General features: G+C 54.0%; 6 protein-coding genes across 6 annotated transcripts; 1 reads left to right on the top strand and 5 right to left on the bottom strand.

The window, feature by feature from the left end:
• Positions 1 to 29: 29 nt before the first annotated feature.
• On the top strand, positions 30 to 1,109 carry AYO20_05102 (hypothetical protein; the record flags this gene model as incomplete). The annotated part of the gene is made up of 3 exons (XM_022643396.1): positions 30 to 282; positions 357 to 586; positions 675 to 1,109. 3 exons carry the CDS (start codon positions 30 to 32, stop codon positions 1,107 to 1,109), a joined length of 918 nt encoding a protein of 305 aa, XP_022500733.1.
• A 539-nt stretch (positions 1,110 to 1,648) lies between these two features.
• AYO20_05101 (hypothetical protein) lies at positions 1,649 to 4,060 on the bottom strand (the record flags this gene model as incomplete). Its single annotated transcript, XM_022643395.1, has 1 exon — positions 1,649 to 4,060. One exon carries the CDS (start codon positions 4,058 to 4,060, stop codon positions 1,649 to 1,651), a length of 2,412 nt encoding a protein of 803 aa, XP_022500732.1.
• Positions 4,061 to 5,499: 1,439 nt separating this feature from the next.
• On the bottom strand, positions 5,500 to 7,454 carry AYO20_05100 (hypothetical protein; the record flags this gene model as incomplete). Its single annotated transcript, XM_022643394.1, has 3 exons — positions 5,500 to 6,702; positions 6,765 to 7,202; positions 7,257 to 7,454. The coding sequence occupies 3 exons, from the start codon at positions 7,452 to 7,454 to the stop codon at positions 5,500 to 5,502; spliced, it is 1,839 nt and encodes a 612-aa protein (XP_022500731.1).
• Positions 7,455 to 11,595: 4,141 nt separating this feature from the next.
• Positions 11,596 to 14,874, bottom strand: AYO20_05099 (hypothetical protein; the record flags this gene model as incomplete). The annotated part of the gene is made up of 5 exons (XM_022643393.1): positions 11,596 to 12,513; positions 12,574 to 12,955; positions 13,004 to 13,612; positions 13,669 to 14,581; positions 14,712 to 14,874. The coding sequence occupies 5 exons, from the start codon at positions 14,872 to 14,874 to the stop codon at positions 11,596 to 11,598; spliced, it is 2,985 nt and encodes a 994-aa protein (XP_022500730.1).
• Positions 14,875 to 16,750: 1,876 nt separating this feature from the next.
• AYO20_05098 (hypothetical protein) lies at positions 16,751 to 18,508 on the bottom strand (the record flags this gene model as incomplete). The annotated part of the gene is made up of 5 exons (XM_022643392.1): positions 16,751 to 17,396; positions 17,454 to 17,498; positions 17,587 to 17,961; positions 18,019 to 18,361; positions 18,418 to 18,508. 5 exons carry the CDS (start codon positions 18,506 to 18,508, stop codon positions 16,751 to 16,753), a joined length of 1,500 nt encoding a protein of 499 aa, XP_022500729.1.
• An 890-nt stretch (positions 18,509 to 19,398) lies between these two features.
• On the bottom strand, positions 19,399 to 21,189 carry AYO20_05097 (hypothetical protein; the record flags this gene model as incomplete). Its single annotated transcript, XM_022643391.1, has 1 exon — positions 19,399 to 21,189. One exon carries the CDS (start codon positions 21,187 to 21,189, stop codon positions 19,399 to 19,401), a length of 1,791 nt encoding a protein of 596 aa, XP_022500728.1.
• Between the last annotated feature and the right edge of the window lie 978 nt (positions 21,190 to 22,167).

The raw sequence follows: 22,167 nt of genomic DNA, 5'->3' as shown, positions 1-22,167 counted from the left end.
CGAAAGGATACATTTGCCAACACTACAAAATGACTGCTCGCATTGCCATCGTTGGAGCCGGAGAGGTCGGCGCCGCCACGGCGTTTGCTCTTCTCCGAGGCTCTCTCTACAGCGAGCTGTTGCTGGTCGACGTGAAGCCGGAAAAGCGAGACGGTCAGGTACGTGACCTGTCGGACGCGTGCTACGCCGAGGACAGCACCACACGAGTTCGAGCGGGGACTCTCAAGGAGGCGGGCGAATGTGACATTGTGGTCGTCACTGCCGGGTCGAAGAGGTCGAGAGGTATGTTGCCTCTGTTCCGGTTCTGGCTGTGGAGCGGAACAAAGATTGACTGACGCACTTTGTGCGCAAACCAGGCGAGACGTCGCTTCAGCGGATAGAGAGAAACACGGCCATTCTCGAGAGGATCATCGACTCATTAAGACCGATCCGCTCCGACCTCATCCTCCTCGTCGTGTCGCACCCCGTGGACGTGCTCACGACGCTGGCCCTGAAATTGTCGGGCCTGCCACCGTCACAAGTCATAGGCTCAGGCACGTTTGTAGACACGGTTCGACTTCGGCGAATGCTGGCCGATAAATTCGAGGTCAGTCCGCCTTCCTTTTCTTTCCCCATTCAAGCCTATAAAATCCCCTCTTACAGAAAGTTCTAACTCACTCCGACTGTACATATAGATCGCCCCTGGTCCCATCAACGCCTACGTGCTCGGCGAGCACGGCGACTCGCAATTCGTGGCGTGGTCGCACGCCTCGATCGACGGGGTGCCCATCGCCGAAGCTCTTCCCCCTCAGGCCTTCGACAAAGAGGAACTCGCCGACGAGTGCAAGCGCGAGGGCCAACGCATCGTCGACACAAAGGGCGCCATCGCCTTCGGCATCGCTTCGGTGGTGTCCAACCTGTGCTCGTCCATCATCTTTGACCGCCGCGACGTCCGCGCCGTCAGCCACTTCCAGCCCGATCTGGGCTGCTGCGTGAGCTTGCCCGTCGTCCTGGGGAGGCACGGCGTCGTCAAGCCGCTCCCGCTGGTTCTGTCCGCAGAGGAGAAGGCCAAGTTGGCCGAGTCGGGCAAGATCGTGCGGGAGGCGACCCAGAAGTTATTGGCTCCGTAAATCTCAAGGAGAAAAGGGATTTCTCACGTGAAAAGAAACGGCGTTGAGAAAGTATTTTGCTGGACCGGTTCGGGGTGGTTCGGGTCTGAGAGGGTTGAGTTTATGTTTGTGGGAGTGGGAGTCGGGATTGATCTGGCCATTTGGGCGTGCTGAAAGGATTGTATTCGCCGAGGGGGAGAGAGACAAAGAGGATCATGACTTACCTACTTACGTGTACGAGTGCGTCAAATTACGTCTGCTTATTGGTTTACAAAAAGGGTAAAAGGGCACGTGGTGATGGGTGACCAAAAGGGATGGGTTGAATAGGTTGGGAGTTCGAGCGATCAAGTACAAACAAATCTAACACTGACTCTGACTCTGACAACCCGTCCTTGCAGAAGCCCTTCCTCTTCCTTTTACTACAACGACCAAAGTCCTGAAGGGGGCAAACATATGAACACATGGTATGATTACACACAAGTCCCAAGACAAAGCTCACCAAAAGAGATCAAGAATACCCCAGATTTACAATCCCTATCCCCCCTGAGTGAAGCGTGAAATCACGCACTCACACCATTCGTTTTTGCCTCTCCCGCCGCCGCCGCGGCCTTTTCACTCGCAATGACGTGCTTCTTGACCTCGAGGAAACTGTCCGGGCTGACGGAGACGGAACTGATGCCACACCTCACGAGAAAAGCGGCGAACTCGGGGTGGTTGCTGGGGGCCTGGCCGCAGAGGCCGATCTTGCGCCCTGCGCGGCGTGCGACGGCGATGACGCGCTCAATCATCCACTTGACGGCGGCGTCCTGCTCGTCAAACAGGTCGGCCAGCTCGGCCGAGTCGCGGTCCACGCCCAGCGTGAGCTGCGTCAGGTCGTTGGACCCGATCGAGAAGCCGTCAAACTGGCGCGTAAACTCCTCGGCCAGGATCACATTCGACGGGATCTCGCACATGACGTACACTTGCAGGCCATTCTCGCCGCGCCGCAGCCCGTTGGCCGCCATGACCTCCATCACCTTGGCCGCTTCGTTGACCGTCCGGCAAAAGGGGATCATGACAATCGCGTTCGTGAAGCCCATGTCCTCACGGAGTCGCTTGATCGCTCTGCATTCCAGTGCGAAGCCTTCACGGTACCGGGGTGAGTAGTACCGCGACGCTCCCCGGAACCCCAGCATCGGGTTCTCCTCCTTGGGCTCAAAGTCCTTGCCGCCGATCAGGTTGGCGTACTCGTTGGTCTTGAAGTCGCTCATCCGGATGATGGCTGGCTTGGGGTACACGGCCGCGCACAAGCAGGCGAGCCCACGCGAGAGCTTGTCGACAAAGTAGTCGGGCTTGTCCTTGTACCCGGCTGTTAGTCGAGTAATTTCTGCCTGGGCCTTTTCATCCTTCAACTTGTCGAAATGGACCAGTGCCATCGGGTGGACTGAGATGCTGCTAACAACAAACTCCATCCGTGCCAGTCCGATCCCGTCGGCGGGCAGACGCCACCAGCGATAGGCCGAGGCGGGATTGGCAAGATTGAGCATGACACTTGTCCGTGTAGCTGGCAGGCCCGTCACGTCGACCTCCTTGGTGGTGATGTCGGAGATGCCCTCGTAGACAAACGCAGTGTCCCCTTCGGCACAGGACACGGTAACATCTTGTCCCGTGTGCAGGATGTATGTGGCATTTCCCGTGCCGACGACCGCAGGAACACCCAGTTCACGACTGACAATTGCTGCGTGCGACGTTCGTCCGCCGTGGTCGGTGATGATGGCTGCGGCTCGTTTCATGATGGGCACCCAGTCCGGATCAGTCGTTTCCGTCACCAAAATCGACCCATCGACGAATTTGCCGATATCTTTGGCGCTTTCGATGAGGCACAGACGACCCGACACGGCGGCCTCGCCAACCGAGAGACCGGTAGATAAAACACGGCCCTTTTTGCCAATCTTGTAGGTTTTGAACACGCCAGCTTCACGACGTGCTTGCACGGTCTCTGGCCGCGCCTGTACAATGAACATCTCCCCAGTGATGCCGTCCTTGGCCCACTCGATGTCCATGGGACATTTATAGTGGTTCTCGATAATGCACGCCCAGCGTGCCAGGTTCAGGATTTCCGCGTCGTTGAGCACGAAACTGTTCCTCTCTGCCTTTGAGGTGGGCACATTGCGAGTTGGCATATGCTCATTTCCATAGACCATCTTCATGGCCTTTTCGCCCCGTTTCTTCTCAATAATCGGGACCAGGTCAGGGTTGGTGAGGAGCGGTTTGAAGACTTGGTACTCGTCGGGATTGACAGTGCCCTGGACGACATTCTCGCCCAGACCCCAGGCTGCGTTGATAAGCACAACCTTGTTAAAGCCGCTTTCGGTGTCGAGAGTGAACATGACGCCAGAGCCAGCAGCATCCGAGCGGACCATGCGCTGGACGCCGATAGAGAGAGCGACTTTCAGGTGATCGAAATGGGCAGTCTGACGGTAACTGATAGCCCGGTCTGTGAAGAGCGAAGCGTAGCAACGTCGACAGGCGTTGAGCAGCGCAGCTTGACCCGAGATGTTCAGAAACGTTTCTTGTTGACCCGCAAAACTGGCGTCGGGCAAGTCTTCGGCCGTGGCACTGGAACGCACAGCAACGGACAGATCCTTGATGCCTGCCTGCGTCGAAAGCTCCTGGTAGGCTTTTGTGATGGCAGTCGACACATCGGCCGGCCAGTCACCACGCAGAAACAGATTTCGCACTGCCTGGCCGGTTTCGGGAAGAGTTGTTTTGCCAGATTGCCACTCCTCAATCAGCTTGGTCATCTTCCCTCTGATATCGTTCGCGTCGACGTAACGCCAATATGCATCGGCGGTCGTTGCAAAGCCAGGCGGGACCACAATGCCCTCTGCCTTGAGGCCACCGATCATCTCGCCCAACGAGGCATTCTTGCCCCCGACGGACGCAACATCTCCTCGGACCACATTCTCAAAGTTGCGTACCAAGACCGGCATGATCTATTTTCTGTATGCTCCTTTTTCAGATGAGGAAGACTGTTTGGTTGAATGTATTTTTGACGTATATCTAAGGTAAAGATAGTTAGAGATGCATGCTCTACAAGTATTATCGATGAAACTCACTCACCGGGAGCGTGTAGCACTGACACACCATTAAATGAGACTTGTCGAGAGGTCAAGTAAGGTCATGAGATGTGTTTCGGCGCTGGGGACATGTACCTAACCTGTTACCGTGTACCGAGTACAAATACAAGTGCTTGTACAAGCACTGCCATGCTCGGAGGGTCGAATGCTAGCCCCAGAGTCTTGTGTGTGTACCTTTGTCCGCGCGTGCACGCACTCCTCTCGAGACTATTCGAACCAATCTTGACAAAGCCGCCGCCCGCCATCTTGCGGAGGGGACGGTGCCTGGGGTCCCGAAACAGGTGACTATGGATCAAGTCCATCATGAGAGGTCAGAATGATCTTGGTATGACATTCCCGAGCACATCCGTGCAAGTAAATTGGCAGCGAGGTTTTGCTGCAAGAATCACCTGATTGACGAAGCATTTTTTTTGCCAGGGCCGGCTTCGTTCTTATAACGTAATTAGTCTGACGGGAGAAGATGCTGTGGATTTGAAGCCGGTAGGGAAATGGCCAGAGGACGGAGATGGCGCGTGGTGTCTGCGGTGCGAAGTGAGAAATGCGAAGTGAGAAGTTACAGAGTACCGAGTAGAAGTAGATGGATTCGAGGTCATACCAAGGCCCACCCAGTACACGCACACTGTACAACACAACAGATATTTGTGACCTACATAGTTCAGTTCCCGGGTCTCCTCCTGTATTCTTTGTACTTGTTCATGCACTTAACTTGTAAATTGGTGTGGTCTTGATCCTTTCTCTTTGTCCGTTTTGCAGTCTGTTTCTGCGCTTTGAGAGACCACCTCATTCTCCCTACTTGTACAACCTCATATCTCCCCCCGACGCCTAACCTCTTCATTCCCTCCTCTCACGCTACACGCTATACACGCACAGCGGTTCGAGAATACCTTCCAAGAGCAAGACTTGAGCACGGTAGCTTCCCCCACAGATGGCCGGCTGCGCCCCAGCAAAGACTTCATTCAGCGTAAGAGCAGCCGAAAATGATGTGACCTGGGCTGGACTCTTGTAAAAGGAGGAGGACATCAACGTAAGCAAGCACATATTGTAAAACTCAGAGTCGACATCTAGGAGGCCTGGTGTCATAATCATCCATACAGTCTGATCTTGTTGCCTCGACTATCACAGTGATGAGTGTAAAGAGTAAAAGTCATCGATTCATAGCCAGCCCATCCAACGCCCGTGAGGCTTCCGTGAAAGCCACATTTGAACCTTTCCTTTTTTTTCATCAATATCTGAACAGAACCTGACATCTTCCGCCACTTCTGGTATGATCACATCATCAATAACCCACTAAATTAGGCCGCTTCTTCCACGTGCCGCAGCACAGGGTAAAGCTGTTCTTCCTCGGATTGTTCTTTGTGTTCCTCTGTGCCAGTCATGTCGGCGTCGTGATGCTCGGTCAAGTCCTTGCGCGCAACATCCTTGTCCGCGCCTTGGCCGTCCTCATAATCGCCGCTCTGGAGCTTCTTCTTGATGAACTCGCGCATCCATTCGATCAGACGCATGTTTTGCACCCACATCTCGGTCTGATCAGGACTATCTTTGGACTCGCCGCTCTTGGGCGTCTCGGACCCTTCAACACTCGCGAGGGCAGGATCAATAACACTATCCTGTGGCGAGACTTTTGTCTTGCTGTTGGAGGGATCTTTGTTGGCAGAAGAAGCTGGAGGAGTGACGGAGCCGTCGCTTCCAATATCCATTTCGTCCTTGACCATACCAGGGGCAGCACGTTGAAGTCGGCCACCATCCCAGCGACGACGGTCATCACTCTCGTAGAGACCACTGAGTGTCGCGGCATTGGCAGCCGCGTACGCCATATCACTCGCACTAGCTGGCAGGGTCGGGTACATGGCACTGCTGGTTGGTGCGGCATGGCCTGGTAGGGGGCTCTGGCCGGACGTGTAGCTCTGTGCCGACGACGGGGGAGTAAGACCCGGTGTGCTGGCGTCCGTGGCGCTCGCAATGCTATCTTGGTGACCGTGCTGGAGCAACGAGGCGGCGCTGGCGGGAGCAGCAGCTGACGGGAGATGGGACGAGGTCGGAGGGCTGTTGCTCGAGCGGGCGTACGTCACATATCCGGAACCGGCTGGTGCGACACCTGCTGTGAGATGAGCATCGTTTTCGTAGATGGTGGCTTGCATCTGCTCGAGGATTTGGTCGATAGAAGTCAAGTCCTCCCTCGTCTTCGCGTTGCCCATTGGCGGCAAGCTGTAGGCCTGGATGGGATCCTCTTGTCCATAGCCACCACCAACCGACACTGGTTGGTAAGCGGGAGTCGGGATCGCGGCGGGGATAATTTGTGGCAGCTGAAGACCTTGGAGCTCAAATAGACGGCGGCTGACATTGTGGAAATTGATTGGGTCGACCTCTCTGCGCTTAACCTGGCCAAAGAAGTGATCAAGAGCGTCATAGCCGCGCTTGCGGGCTTCGTAGTCGTAGGTGGTTGCAGGTGCAGTGCTATAGTATGTCACTGGGCCATAGCCTGGGTGTTGTCCAGCCTGCGGTTTCGGTGTTAGAACCCTCGCCACAAAGCGCCCGAATTTCCAAGAGGCATGCTTACCTGGACTTGAGGGTGAGGCTGGTAATACTGATTGGGGTGATGCTGGCCAGTGTAGTCTTGCGGGCCCGGCATGGCAGGGGCATAGTAGTTTGGAGGCACTTGTCCCGTCAGACCGCGACCATAGTATGAGGCGCCGTAATGCCCACCTTGTCCCAGGCCATTTTGGTTTTGACGCTGCCCACCGCCGGGCTCCATGTTGGGAGAGCGCATGATGACGCTGTCGTCGGCATGAGTCTTGACATGTTTCTTGAGGTCCTGGGGACGTTTGAAGGCCTTGCCGCAGAACTCGCACTTGTGAGGTTTCAAGGGCACATGGACGCGAATGTGGGAGGTGATGTGATCGCGTTTGACCGTGGTGGTACGGCACTGACCCCAGGCGCAGGTCAAGTTGAGATTGTTGGTCGACTTGCGACCTACATGGCGTTCGCAGACGTGCTCCTAGAGTCACACAGTTAGGGCGCGTCATCAGTTAGGAAGAGGAGAGAGGCTCACGTAGAGCAATTCAGCTGAAGGGCAGCGCTCGCCGCATCCTTGCCACTGGCACTGCAGGTTCTCGCCGGCAGCGTTGACACTGGGCGCAGGCTGATTTGAGGCCAACGGTTGTTGCTGGAGTTGACCTTGTTGCTGAACCACCTCCTGAGGAGCAGTAGGATTGGGAGTGGGCGTGTTGGTCTCCCCCAGGTCAGCCATTGTTTCCTTGGCTCGAAAGCAGCGCCAAGAGCGATGTCGATACTTGGCGGCGGAATAGAACAGCTACCAACTTGGAACGCGAGGCTGCGAGTCCGTGTCCGCGATGCCAGTTGCGATCACGCGAACAAGAATCACGCCAAGATGGTGACGAGGGTGATGGAAAAGTGAAAGTTGAGGATGAAGAAAAAGGGTGAAGGAGAACCAAATTTTCGGGTGGGAGAAAAGATGGTTGGAAGGTTTTTTTTGCTGGCCTGAGTAGTTTCGCCGGGCGCGCGGGAGACTGAACTACTATTAAGTATATCGGTCCCTCTGACTCGGACACGGCGGTTATGGTGACGACGATAAGGATGGTAAATTTGCACAAGTCGTCTGAGAAGCAAGAAGAGAGAAAGGCTCGGAGAGGAGCAGGTTTAATTTACGGAAGAGAAGAGGACTACGACTAGTATTTTGCTTCCGGGGGGGTTTTGATTCTTTTGGGAGAGGGAGGGGGTGGGTGCAGCAATAATGAGTAGAGTTGGACGGGGGAAGGAGCCATTCAGGAAACTCAGAAGGGGGGGATAACAGGATGAGGCAGGAAAGAGGGCGAGGAGCTGAACTTGGGGGGTGGTCCCTCTGGCTCGTCAGAAAGTGGACAGACAAGGGCGAGGAGTGATTTCACGGACGAGAGGGGGGGAGGGCGCGTGTGGGCGCGAGAGGAAGGGCGAGAGTTAGGAGAGGCAGAGCGAGAAGGCGAAACGCATCTGGCCGTTGGTTTGACATGCAGAAAGTGGCAGTGAACGAGAACAAACCGAAAGAGAGAATTCGGGAGGGAGGAGGCCAAAGCGAATGACGGCGTCGATGGGCAGGATCCATGGACCAGTCACCAATTAGCGCCTTGGCATTGGCAAGTGCCAAGACACTACGCAATCCCGCCAAACGCAGCCCACCAGTTGCCTGCGTCGTGGTGGGGCATTTTCTGGTCAACTGCGGCCAACTACTTGTCCTTGTAAAGCTCTTGCAATAGTCCATCGACAAGTCGGCAGTCAGCGTGATACGAACTCTGTGGCCCTGCACGTCGAGTCGAGTCGAGTCGTTTTTCCCCGCGGGATTATCCATCTCAACACCTTTCCTCTGCGGCGTCAACGGTTCAGATGCCAATCCCTCTTAGCAATTTTACGGGTTCTTGTTTTGGGGGCTAATTTCGCAAGCCGAGGGAAAGGTCAGAAAACGAGTCGGGTAGGAGCTGAGAGCGGAATGGAGCCCCTGATGAAACCCTGACGAGTCTTGGATTTCTTGGAACGTCGGAAATCCTTGGAACAACAGCCAGCGGGACGAGAAGTTGGCCAAGGGAGGAACACCAGCACCAAGACATGCTCAGGGAGGCGCAGCACCTTTGTCCTCACCCACTCTACCTTATTCGGCGCGGATGATACGTGTGCTCGTGGTAAGAAGTGGCAAACCTTTTGTCAGAGTTGGCGCCCCCAGCGTCCTCCTCCCTCTTGGCTGAAAGGGAATGGAAACTCAAAAAACCCTTTGACCCAAGAGTTGGTACCAAGGCCGGAATTTCTTGGGTCTCGCCATGGCTTTTCCGTCAGTAGCGAGGGATTCACATCGGCGATATCATGGCGACTTAATCTACTTGTAGAAATTATTCCTCGTTTTTGGGGCAGTCATTACGAATATGTTTCCCATGTGACGACGAGACTAGGCCAGACTGGTTTGTTGGAGGGCAGCGTGGCGTTGGATCAGGACACCTTTGCATACTGTGTAGAATCACGATAAGTGTGACGGGAATCACGAAATCGCCGAGCTGGATTAGGGGCTTCCTGGCGGCCGTGCTTGATATGGGTTAGGACTCCAAGCTCACGTCATGTTAAGGCGGACGCGGTACTCGTTCTTAGAACCTCTGAAGGTGTTCTGGGTGTCTGGGTGTATGCATTTCGAGGTGGCGATGGAGAAGGGAGGAGTTGGTCCTGAACTACCCCTCATTTAGTCGTAGGAGGCATAAAGTGGCATGATGGCATTCTACCTCGTTATCCATACTCGGGTCAGTGGTGGTTAGACACGGTAGATAACATGGTATACCGAGTATTCAGTTAGTAGTACCCCTCCTGCCCTCCTGCCCTCCTATCATTCCTCTCCACAAAATCAAGATCAAGATCAACTGAAGCTCCAACCAGGCCCATCCAGACCTACTTGGTCACCACTTGGTCCACGATACCGAAATACTAACTATGCACTAACAACCAACTACTAGTTACTTAGATATGTACTTGGTATCTCGTACTCGGTGTGCTCGGTAACCCAACCACCCATTATTGTTATCAAACGATTTAATTCAAGCTTTGCACTTGTACCTACTTGGACACAATTGTATGCCACGAGGACCAGGACCAGGACCAGCACCGAACCCGAGTCCTCGGTACCACAAACAATGCTACTCGTGATGATCATGTACCTTATCTTATGTGCAAGTGTGTAGGTCCTTGCACCGACCAAGTCAGGTCACACCTCGGCTGCTTTTCGCGACAGCTACCCAAGTGACCTTGTAATTGTTACGCACAATGTGATCCTTGTGCACCACCGAGAGAGGCCAGTACTTGGTACTTGGTACTTGGTGCATTGGGTACTCGAGGAAGCCATTTCACCTTTTCACCCTTCCAACCTAGCCTGTTCATTATTAATTACTTAATGTCACCTGGAGAAATTTCCCCTGTAATTGCACAAGTGTATGGGAAATGAGTGGCCTCGTCATCCCCCTCCATCTCCTCGTGCATTCCCGATCCTGGGCGATCAGATCACCTACCTACCTACCTACTCCGTACAGCGTTACGCGTACCTCGCTCCTTGTTCGAGTATGAGTGCTGAGTACGCCAATGCCAATGCTGGCGGAAAGTCTTGGAAGGCGTGCAGGGTGTGGGAAGGAAGGAAACCCCAAGACTCCAAGACTCCAAGAATTCCAAGAATGTCCAAGGAAAAAAAAAACAACCACGCAAGAGAGCAATGCGCAGCACAAGGGGGCCCAGAGGGCAAAGAGCGGAAAATCTTGGATGGTTTTTTTGCTCCCCCTGGGCAAAAACATGACATACCACATACCTACCAAGGCTAACTAAATACATTGATGCAGTAGCAGAGTACTTGGTAGCTACCATCGTCGACTATCATCCGGTACATATATCCGGGAGAATCTGTCCCCATCTCTACACTAATTACCACTGTACTTGTATGGAACGAGACATGACCATGTAGTCATGTTTATTTTTATTGCGGTACGTATTCGTATAATATGTAGGGGGAGGTAAATCACCCTGGTCATCGCTGTCGTCACTCTTACCAACCCCCGTCACCTCTGTATCCTCGACTCTTCCCCCTCTACTGAGTACTCACCTCTCTACCTTCCTCTACACTCACTCTGTCGGTCTACCAGATGCCTACCTACTAGATATCTACCCATACCAACCTCGTCCTCATCCCCTCGATACATGGACTCTCTCGCTCTCGCTCTCGCTACTCGTGCATGTACAGGTATCAAATCATGCGCAGATCTTATCCGTTCCAGCACCAACCCGGAGTCCGAACCAAAATCCCAGTCCCCCCCCCCCCCTCTTTCCCTCGTGCCTTGTTCACACCGCCAAATCCATCTTGCTCTCTCCCCCTTCTGCAGCTGTTCCAAACCAGGAGTCAATCAGGGAATAGGTGCCTCGCGGCAATACTACCTGACTACCTACCTACCTAATTCGTATACCTAGCCTGTCCACCTAGGCATCCGTCTACCTACCCACCCTGGAGATACTTGGACGTGTGGTAGACATCTCCATTCGTCACACTCGGTAGTTACCAAGATATATATTTCTAGGGACAAACGACATCTAGGACGGCGTAAACACACACATCCACAAAAGAGGAAAGAGAAAGAAATAGACAGTCACTATGTATCCGTGGCCAATATGCTATTAGCTTAGCTTCATACCCATTCAATCTGTGGTATCATTTAGAGAATTGAAGAACCCTTTGCACGTTTGCACGTTTTGCCCATTTGCCCGTTTGCCCAAAAACCATCTCCGCCATGCCTGAATTCATGCCGAAGCCCTCTCCTCTTACCAATCCCCGCAAAACTCCCCGAGACGCCAATTGTCACCCACTCCTCCCTCCCCCCAAATCGTCAATGCTGCGTGTTGCCGTAATGCTGCTCGACCCATCCCGGGTTCCAGCTCTCGGTGCCAAAGTAATCCAGGTTCGCCTGCACTCCCTGTGGCAGGCCAGCCCCTACCCCGATCTGGCCGCCATTCATATGTTTCCAGTACTCGTCTGTATTGGTCGACGCACTGGCTTCGCCTCCCACGTTCATTGATTCTGTCGTGTTCGGGACGCCGCCCAGATGATTCATGTCGCTTCCGAGCGAATGGTGCATCAGGATGTCTGTAAAGGGCGTGGTGTAGTCTCGTCCGGCCTGGGTCCCGAACTGCTGCGTTAAGCTGGGGCTTTCACTCAAGCCCTGCGGAAATGGATAATCGTAACTCCCAAAATGAGGCGTCGGGATGGGCATCAGATGGCTGCTACTGCTCGGCGTGCCAAAAAGATTCGTCTCGTTGGGCGTCATGCTGGCTTCGGAGAACGGATAATGCCCGTCTGTCGATTCGAGCGCACTCATCGGAGGATTGGGATAGGCAAAGGGATTGTCGCTGGGGAACATGACATTCTTCAAGTCCGGTATTTGCGCATTCCCTAGTTGCGGCGTATATTGATAGTTGGGCGACATGGGGGTTGACGTCGAGGGGCTTTGAAATCCTACGAGCTGAGCATTCTGCACGTGCTCAGAGAAACTCGACATGACCGGGTCGGGCAGAGAGTTTCTCTTCGCCAGTTTGGCCAGATAGTCCGAGGGCAACGTCCTTGCTCGACTGGGCGTGGCCGAGTGTTCTCGAGAGGTGACTTGGTTGCTCACTTCGCCGGCATTGGATCTCTCCTGCTGTGGCCCTGCTTCGGGACCTGGTGGCGGCCGCTTTCGACTGTTTGCTGGAGCAAAATTGAGCGAACTTCGCCGCTCCTTGAGTTTCTCGGGAAGAACATCAAAAAGACCCTGTCAAGGTTGGGAGCAATTAGCGTTGAATCTCGATACCCGTCACCAGCTGCAGCTTACCGTCAGGCTGAGCGTACACCGATCGGCAGCCATGCTTCGCTTCGCAAGACTTGCCAGCGTGTCGCGCCCTTCCTTTGCATCTTTCAGGATCTCGGTGCTGGTGGGATTGTTCGGATTCTCAATGACGAAGAAGACGAGCGATAGGATGGCAAAGTACGTCGTATACATGACAAACCAGTACGCGCCCACCAACAAACCTCGCCTCTTCATCTCGCTGGTGATGTGAACAATGTTCCGGGCAACACTGATACACGCCGCCGCACAAGCAAAGCTCCTCTTGTCCACATTGCGCGCTTGACATGCTTGTGATACATAATGTATAAACGGCCGATAGAGCATCATCTGCACGTGAGCGTAGCTTATTCGCAGATGTTGTTGCACCCTATGCACCGTTAGCTCTTGATCGCAATCCCGTCCTGTCAATATCTACCGTGACAGATCCCGTCCAGCATTGTCCGAAGGCCTTAGCTCGCTCGGCAGTTGGTCCATCCAGTTCTGCAGATCTCTTTCCAGCTCACGGATCTTCCTGTGGCTGATACTATAGACCGGCTCGGTCTTGGGGTTTCCCGGCGTTTTAAGAGGATAGATGTACCGAACGACCTTTCGCAGAAGCATCGTCAGCCTGGTATGAGCGTTCGTCGCCCTCAACAGAGGAAATGTGCCCGCCGGCATAGGCAAGATTCCTTGCTCCGTAATGTAATCGTCTTCGACCTCGGCAGGATATTCTTGGTCGATGTCGTCTTCGCTCAACATCTGTGGGAGCCCGAGTACAGCGCCCACGTAACAGTCCAATTTGCGCACCAGCCAGAATATTCGCTTTCGTTCTTCCAACTCGATGGGATTGAAATTGATGGGCAGATTGCGGTGCAGGCCCAGCCGACAACACGCCCTCAGGGCAATGCCAATGTATGCGTAACAGGTGGGTAATTTGGCCGAAGACTGCAAGAAGAGGATCATGAAGACGATGGCTTGGATAGTCACTAAATCCCTGCAATCCGTAATGTCGAGTAGTTGCTTGGCGGTGCTAAAGTATTGATATCTGATACATCGTCAGTACAAGACAACGTTGTCAGAATGAGGCGTAATGGTTCCTACCCCTGTTCTATTGCCTCCTTGTAACCTTTCAGATCCAGCATGGTGTTGTCATTCTCTGTCTTGGAAAACAGGCACCCGACCGCCATGACCACGTAGAGTTGAGGCAGGAACTGGACATGACGATTGTTATATTGCTCGGGATCAGTATCGTAGACAGCGTGAAGGCGCTTGAAGAATGTCGGTCGGTGGATCGGGCGCATGAGAGCGCAGCAGTCGTCGAGGGTGTTGCGACACAACTCCACAGCCACCTCTCGGGGAGGCAGATCAATGTGGTGAGAGAGGTTGAAGTCGATCGGCGACGAGTTGGCTGACTTGGGTGACTCGAGGACCTGCGCGATTGTGCGGTTCTTGCTGGGATGGCGGTATTCGGACAGAAACTGGTCGCCAAACTGCGCCCGAAATTTTCTCATAAAGACATAGCCGGAGGAATGACCATGAAAGTCCCAATTGCCATGATCGTCAAGATCGAGACTGCCGGTCCGGTCGACCATCGATTGGAGTTGAGCATCATCATCGGCTTTTGGCGGGTCGGCGGCTGGTCTCGCATTCGCATTCGTAGTTCCACTGCCCGTCCCATTGCCGTTGACATTGACATCGACATTGGCACCTGCGTGGGCGGTGGCGGTGGCGCTGGTGTTTGCACGACCTGCCTCGATGAGCTGTTCTACGGTCCGCACGTCAAACTTGGGATCGTCCAGGTCAAGCCCCGGCAAGACTGAGCGTAGGACTGACTCGGCTTTCTGCAGCCTCTGCTCCAAAGCCTCGATATATTGTGGGGCAGGATTTCGCCTTCGATTCGAAGGTTGATCATATGTACATTCTAGAAAGGCCGCCATCAGTGAATCCATGAGCGACAACAGCATCAAGAGCAAGGATGGGCTTAGACGCCAGTCATAAGGTTCACGCACCGTAGCTGTAGACGGTGCAATGCGTGCAAGGCTGTTTGCCATCACACTTGATCTTTTTGCGCCGGCACTCATCACAGGCTCGAGTCACCCGTCGTCGTTTCTGCATGGGGACGGTTGGCTTTGTCCCCGACTCACTGGGTGGCGACTCAGCAGTAGGAGACCCGGGTCGCGATTCCGACCCGTTTTCGGCCGGGTGATTTGTGCTGGCCATGGGCGCGGTGGTGGACGGTTCATCTCTCAGAGCCTCGTCGGACGGGCGACCCATCGACCGGGGCGTTATCAGTTCTTGGTCGCCCATCCGTCCTCCAGCCCCAAGCAGCCAACCAAGCGAGGAAAGACTGCGAAAGTCGAGAGTTGCGTTGCGCTCATTCGCTCACAAGGTCGGCAAGACTCGATGCTGGGACAGCACTGCGGTGGGAAATGGTGACGCATACAGAAAAGGCAAAGATAAAATCCACAAGAGCCTGGGAAGGACAGTTTGTCTGGGCCGGTCAAAGGCTGCCGGATTCGGAGACAGGGACCCCGCAGCTCCGGTTGGTGCGTTCGGAGGAAGACAGCGATATCGCTGAGAATGAGCGACAGGAAAAGAAGAGGGAGGGAAAAAACCAAAACAAAATGATATCCGTGTGCAAAGGAAAGGCAGAGCGATTTGGGAATTGATCAACCCCCTTCACTGGTACGAGCCGTACGACCAAAAAAACCCGCCCACCAGACGACAAGGGAAAAGCGAAAGGGCAAGGGCACAAGCATGGGAAGGGCCTGGGAAAAGGAAGGGAAATGGGCAAAAGGGCAAAAGGGAAGCATATCCACAGCCCATTGCACACCCATTCCACCCACTACCACCGGGCAGCTGTGCCCTTGGGGCGCTTGTTGGTCCCCCACTTGAGCCCATGACATTTTTAACCAAAGGACGGGTTTTTGACGGGGACCGTGTGCGTCATTGGACATGATTAGGGTCTCTGGCTGTGCGGGTGGAAGATGGAAAGGGCTGGCTTGATTGCTGGAGACCTCGAAGCGGATACCTGTGCGATGGCCCCCCCTCCCTCCCCCTCGACTTGTCCCCTCTTCTCCTCCTTCGTATTCCCCTCTTGGGTCCCTGCTAGGTCTGCCTCTTTCTTCCGTTTTTAGGTCTTTCAATAGCGGGAGCAAGTGGGCGTTGTCGTTGGGCGTGGGCGAGGCGACAGGCTGAATGTCAGGTCCATCAAATGCATGCAAACAGTGGATGCTCTCGATCCCATGGCTGCGTGGTGACTGGTGGGCAAACGCCGATCGTATAGTGGTCCTGACCGATTCTTGGAGCTCCTCATGCCTGTCTCTGGTAGCAGTCGTGTCTGTGAAAGAGTCCGGAGTGGTAATGCGAGTGGGTTGGTGTTGAGCAAGGTAGGACAGGGCTGTAGCTAACTGTGACCCGTACCGAGTAGACGCATGGTCAGGCTAGAGCATTCGTGAGAGTCTTTCATGTCTCTCTTCCCTGGAACTAACAGTAGTAGTCTTGGGTGGTGACAGCCGCTTTACCCCCGAGAGAATGGCCACTTTTGTCAGGTCGCGAACCAGAAGGGCAATTTGGGGGTCATATATGATATATATCTTGTATATTCCGCAACGAGGTCGTCGTCCCGTGTTCCCTCGAGCCTTCTTCCCCCTCTTCTCAATCCCATCAATATCGCTGCTCTCTGTTCGGTCTGTAGCTAAGGCTCGTTCTTCGCGTGGCATTTGGGACCGTCATCCTATCGCGTGGCCGACCGTGCCCACCATTGCTTAACTCCGCCCTAATGAGTCCAGGGGGTCTCGCCGATCGCGCAGGGTTCCAGGGCCAGTCGGATATCCTCAATTTGTCCCCCCTGGGTCCCCCCTGAGCGCCTGGGTGTGGGTATGGTAATGGTGAAAAATGTCGCTCGTGGCACGGCACAGATGCTGCCCTAGGACCACAGATATATCGCCATATTGCCCATTCGCCAACAAGCGGTAAATCGCGGCTGAGACATCTCTCCAGAGCAAACGAACATGGCCAAGGGATACCCTAACAGACTATCACAAACATGTCCCGCCGCATTGTCTACCTATGTGCTGTGCCGACTACCTGATAGGCCCACCTGTTGCGCCTGTTAGGCTCTGGCGTCGTCTGGTAGCCCGAATCCCAACATCATTGTGAGGGGCAATGATTGCAATTCCGTCTAATTCGCTTTCACCGACGTAGGAGGCTGATCTTGGCCTGTCGCTGTCGTTTGTTCTTCCACACGGACCTTCTCTCCATCCACGGCGGCAGCCGTCACGTTCCCAGGCGAGCCAACAGAATTGTGGATCTGTAAATCCCCAAACAACTCATTCACGGTCTCGAGGGTATGACCTTGTGTCTCAGGGTAGAAGAAATAAACCACGACTGCGGCGACCCAGTTGAAGGCACTGAATATATAAAAGTATCGGTAACCCATTTTCGAAAGCGCAATAGGTGAGCATTGTGCAAAGATGAGGTTCACTGCCCAGTTTGTGAACGTGGACAACGAGGTGCCTTTGGCTCGGATGGCCGTCGGGAAGATCTCGCTGCTGAAAATCCAGGAAATGCATCCCAGGCTGGTGAAAAACACCGAGAAGACAAAATACATGGCCACACAGGCGCGCAGGGCGTTGCTACTGCGACCGGGATCTGGTGTCCCTTCAATGTAGAAATGCGAAAGCGTGGCATTGACGCAGAGCGCTGCTCCCATACCAATCATGGATGGTATAAGAAGCTTTCTTCGTCCCACGCGGTCCACAAATGCGATGCAGATGGTGTTGTAGACCTGGGCGAGGGCACCATATATGCCGATAATCATTAGAGACCTGTGCTGTATTAGTACCGGATATCAAATCCCAGATCCCTTGACGGCGAGTGCCAACCTGGTGGTGCTGAAATTAAGATAGCTGTAGATACGGGGCCCGTAGCTACTCTCAGATCAGTATCACGCGGTTGCTTCTTCAAGCACAAACTATTGACCCAGCGATCTTTTGACTAACGTTGCTGGAAACTTACTAGTTGATGACATTGATCCCCGATGTTTGCGTGAAAAGCTGTATCCCACAAGCCAACAACACCCGCCGTCGGAGGTGCGGCTCGCGAAACATGTCGATCCACGCCAAGCGAGACCTTTTCTCCGCTTCAAGATTGTCTTGGATGCGTTTGTACTCGGCTTCAACAAGCTCTTGACCTCGGTGGAGCCTTTGCAGGACCGCATGAGCATGAACCGTGTCTCCGCGCTCAGCGAGGAATCGAGGACTCTCGGGCAGAAACCAAATTCCTGCTGCAAGGACCACGGCTGGTAGCACTTGGAACGAGAGTGGGAACCTCCAGCTGAAAGGGCCGTCGACCAACGAGCTTCCATAGCCGATCCATTGGGCACATAAAAATCTACCATCTCGTTAGCTAGCAGATACAAGGGGACCATTGCCCAGCGGTGAAGCAAACCCAAGTCCGATATTCCATTGTTGTAGCCCAGCAAGAAGGGCTCGATATTTCGGGTGCGCAACCTCTGAACAATAGTTGGGGATCGTGGCCGATAGCAGCCCAATGGCCAGACCAGCGACTACCCGACCTATGATGATAGTTGCGACATTGTTTGCGCCGCCTTGCAGTGCGCCTCCTAGGCATGCTAATAGGGCTCCGAGGAAGATGGCGGCCCGTCGACCATACTTGTCCGAGAGCACGTTGAGGAAGAGTGATGATACTATAGCGCCTCCGGTAAAGGATGATACAATTCCACCTGCTGTGTTGTCCGCTAAAGTTCCGTTGCCGAAGCGGTTGACGAAGTCTGTCTGGGCGATCGAAGAGGAGATGATGCCTGAATCTACTCGTCCCACCCGTCACTTATCAGTAAAGTGTCTGCGAAAGAGGAGAGCAGTCGTTGCTGGTCCATTAAGCCGTCGTAGCTCTGCTCCTTGGTGCAGGTACGTCGCATGGTAGTTGAGGTGATCTCTATTCCATGGAGATCATCGCTGAGAGGGAGACTGCAATGAAACTTACCATAACCAAACAGAAGCGCCCCTAAGCAAGCAAAAGTACAACAGAAGCCTACTAAAAGCATCTGGCTGGCATCTGGAGCTGCCCGGTGGCAGTACTACCTTCCAAAAGTGGGCATATACTCCTGAACAGGTATTGCCGTGTCAAAGACGCAAACTGGGAAGCAATTAAGGTGCTGCGAAGATTCCCAAAATTGACAAACTGAGGGACGAAGTAATGGCCAGGCTATCACAACCAACACCGTCGAGAGGCACGGTGCTGTCGGCAACAGTGGAAATAGATAGCTCATACCCCGGATCCCTGTGGCCACTTAAAGGCTTAAGAGGCCCCCCAAAGCAAGCGAATGTCCACCAAAGAGCTGCGCTTCGTATTGCGGTGCCGAGGGTGCGGAAAAGCCGCAGGTCTGAAACCAACTGCCCCAGCATTGTGCCACCAATCTCAACTGTGCAGTGGCTTCTGGTTTGGTGTCCAAAGTCCCCGTTCTTAGAATGTACACTGAAGTTTGAGTAGGTTCAAGGCCCAGGGCAGGCCCAGGGCACTGCAAGGCTGCCAGGAGGTAATGGTTTAGGACAAAGACAATGAGGGGCCTGATCCTTTCATTCGCTGGCTCTTAGGCAAGAGAAGAACAGGGTCTGGCACATGGCGCCGATCTTCTGCGTTTTCGAGCCCTTAGCACAGGCTGTGGGAAGTCCGGTAATGCCCGCACCAGACAACCTTTGAACTGTTGAGCCTTGGTGCTGGTGAGCCCCGCAGACGGTAGCAAGAAACAAGCGAGAAAAGCTGAAAGGGTTATTTTCGCCCAGTCTGGGCCGCCAAAGAACCGAGAAATCAGGGTGGTTCCAGCATGAATCGGGACCGATAGCTGACCAAAGGCGCTTGCAGTATCTCTGTGCGCAGCTCGGTTTCCCAATCCACCATGACGGGAACGAGCCCAGGTCCCAGTGACAAGAAGCTTAGGAGCAAGTCGTTCAGCCTCTCAAACGTCGGTCGGGACAATCGCTTGGACACTTTTAGCATTCGGCCAACAAACCAGGGTCTTTCGGTATGCAACAGGACAGGATTGCTACTTCCGCTCAATAATATCTGTATCAGTGCCTCCACTGAGATATGTCGATCCAAGTCGTTGTGCACGATGTTGTCCATGAGCTCAGCAAAGAATGCCTCGCTGTTTTCGATCGAGTGCCGGTATTCCCAAATGGCTGTATTGATCGTCATCAGAGCAGCCAACCTGGAAATAATCTGCTTGAACTGTCCCGTCTCCGTGTAGCGTGGGCCATTGGGACTTGCCAGGAGGTTGTGAAGGGGTTGCCCAGGTGAAAAGACTGAATAGCGCAAGGGCTGTTGATTCCTTGAGATCGGGTTTACTTGCAGGCCTGCTTGAACGAGGGCAAGGTGTTCGGCGCATTTGAGGAACGTGATGAACTCGTCACACTGCTCCGCGAGCTCATTACGAGCTATAACCTCAGCTTCTTGTTGGGTTGAGTGGCTTGGTGATGACTGGTGGTCAAAGTAGAATGTAGCACCATGACCTTTATAACCTGAGAAAATGTAATCGGACCAGTTGATCAGCATCTGTAATCTGTTGTTTTGGACCAGAGCTGCAGGTCCACCCCGATCCCTGATCTTTTGCACCACAGCCTCCCAGTGCATCCATGCGTATACACGGCGTTCGATACGTGGGTCAAAGTCCTCCAATGCCGCAGCAGAGATTGTGGCGGATATGGTGGCATCTGAAGTGTCATGAGGGTATTGCTGATAGTGATGAAGGAGCAGTTGCGATGCTTTGGCTCGATGTTCGATGGCAAGACGTGTCTCTGGGAGACCTTGGACCCATGCCTGGGTGTTGGCAGCGTGGACGAGAATGGTGTTCTGGAAACACACGGCCCCTTTCATGGCTTCGGGAATGAAGACGGTGAGATACCAATTGTGTGCAAGCGGGCTACGTCTTTCAAACCCATATGAACACGCGGGCATGACATTTGCGTAGAAATCGAAGAGTTCCTGGTCTTGAGGGCTCAGCTCCATTGGTAGAGCGTCGAACGGGTCGGTCCTTGCAGCACTCAGATAAGACTGCGGTTCCGGACTGAGAGATGAATGGCCAGTCGATGTCCAGTGCCGCTTCTGCGGTGATAATGAATCAGTGGACCTGGTAGAAGACGGCGGCGTGAATGGAGCATCGGGGACCATATCTGCCAACTTGGCAAGGGCTGTCGATCCTAGACGGAAGGTAGTAGTAGAAGGCTTCGTCCGTACCACCCCAGGATAGGGAAGTTGACGATCGATCTCATCGACGGTACCATCCAGGTTCTCCGTTACATCTACTCCTTCATTTGCCCCCATTGCTGAGTCCTGAAAGTCCGCGGGGATGGAACGCGCCGTTTGCGGACGTCGCTGGCGCGATCGTGTTTGCGATCTGGGCCTGTCTGGCCTCTTTCGAGTCGGTGCTTCAGCTCCGTCGCCAGCCTTTGTCTGTGAGCGAGCCTCCCATCGCTTCTCTCTCATGTACTCCTGCATGACATGGCGCCGCACTTGGGTGGCATTGGAACCCATCGAGGTGACATCACTATTGTCAATGAACTGAAATCGACGCTGTGGTTTCTTTGAACCAGGGGTAGACATGGTTGGGACTATAACTGCTGAGGAGGTTCGAATTCTCCCGTCTCAGATCCCAAGGCTGTGTAGGTTGTGGCGATGACAGGTCCCCAGCCTTATTGAGTCCAGCGGACGATCGCAGGACAATTGCAAACACATTAGGAGGAAAACAATATGGCCATCCAGTCACCATAGAGGTAATAGCTGGTTGAAGATATTAGCACACTCGTCATGACTTCCTGTGAATCTTCAGGAACTTTGCTCGTACATTCAGGGAAGTCCTCGATGCCTGCTTTTGGAAGCGAAGGGAATCCGGCCACCAAGGTGGGATGTCCTGACTTTTGAAGACCAACGATCTGCCTTTGGCCGCCGTCTGAGAGTCGACTGAGCAATATACAAATTCGTACTCGAGTGCTCGGCAGTCGCCGGGGTGGGTTGCTTTACGACGGAGAACCGAAATGGCAATTGGTGTGTGTCCAGAATGTCTTGGTAGGGGATGTGGACAGGCAGTCATTGTTGCACTGACGGCGGGTTGGTGCATGTCAAGAAGGAATAGGCGTGGCCACTAATCACTTTTTCTCTTTCAGGCGGGTTGGAAGTCTGATGCCAGTGGTCTTTGACCAACAGAAATGCTGGGATAGGGTCAAAAGAGCCCTTGACCAGCTGGGCTTCGGCGTATGTTAGTCAGTACCTACTGTAGGGGGTTCTTGCCTATTAGATGCCCATCATTATCTGTTTTGGGGGCTTACCAAAGGCTTAGGAACCACAGCACCAGCCGGCACTAGCAGATGGGCCCAGTCTGCCAGTGTCCGTCGTAGCCTGTACTCGTAGGGGCCTAAGGAACCCAGTCGCCCCAGGGTCGGCCCTGCAACAGCCCCAGCTTGGCTACAACTGCCCCGTAGCGAGAGCTTGCTCGGGACCAAACCACACACACGCTGGTCAGATCTTGATTCAGAGAACGGGCTAGATCCTTGAAATCGATGTGCTCCTCTTGAGCCCCGCCGA

The sequence above is a fragment of the Fonsecaea nubica genome (genome assembly GCF_001646965.1).
Source record: "Fonsecaea nubica strain CBS 269.64 chromosome Unknown Scaff28, whole genome shotgun sequence".
Taxonomy (NCBI): Eukaryota; Fungi; Ascomycota; class Eurotiomycetes; order Chaetothyriales; family Herpotrichiellaceae; genus Fonsecaea; species Fonsecaea nubica.
This window is presented reverse-complemented; position numbering and strand designations above follow the sequence as displayed.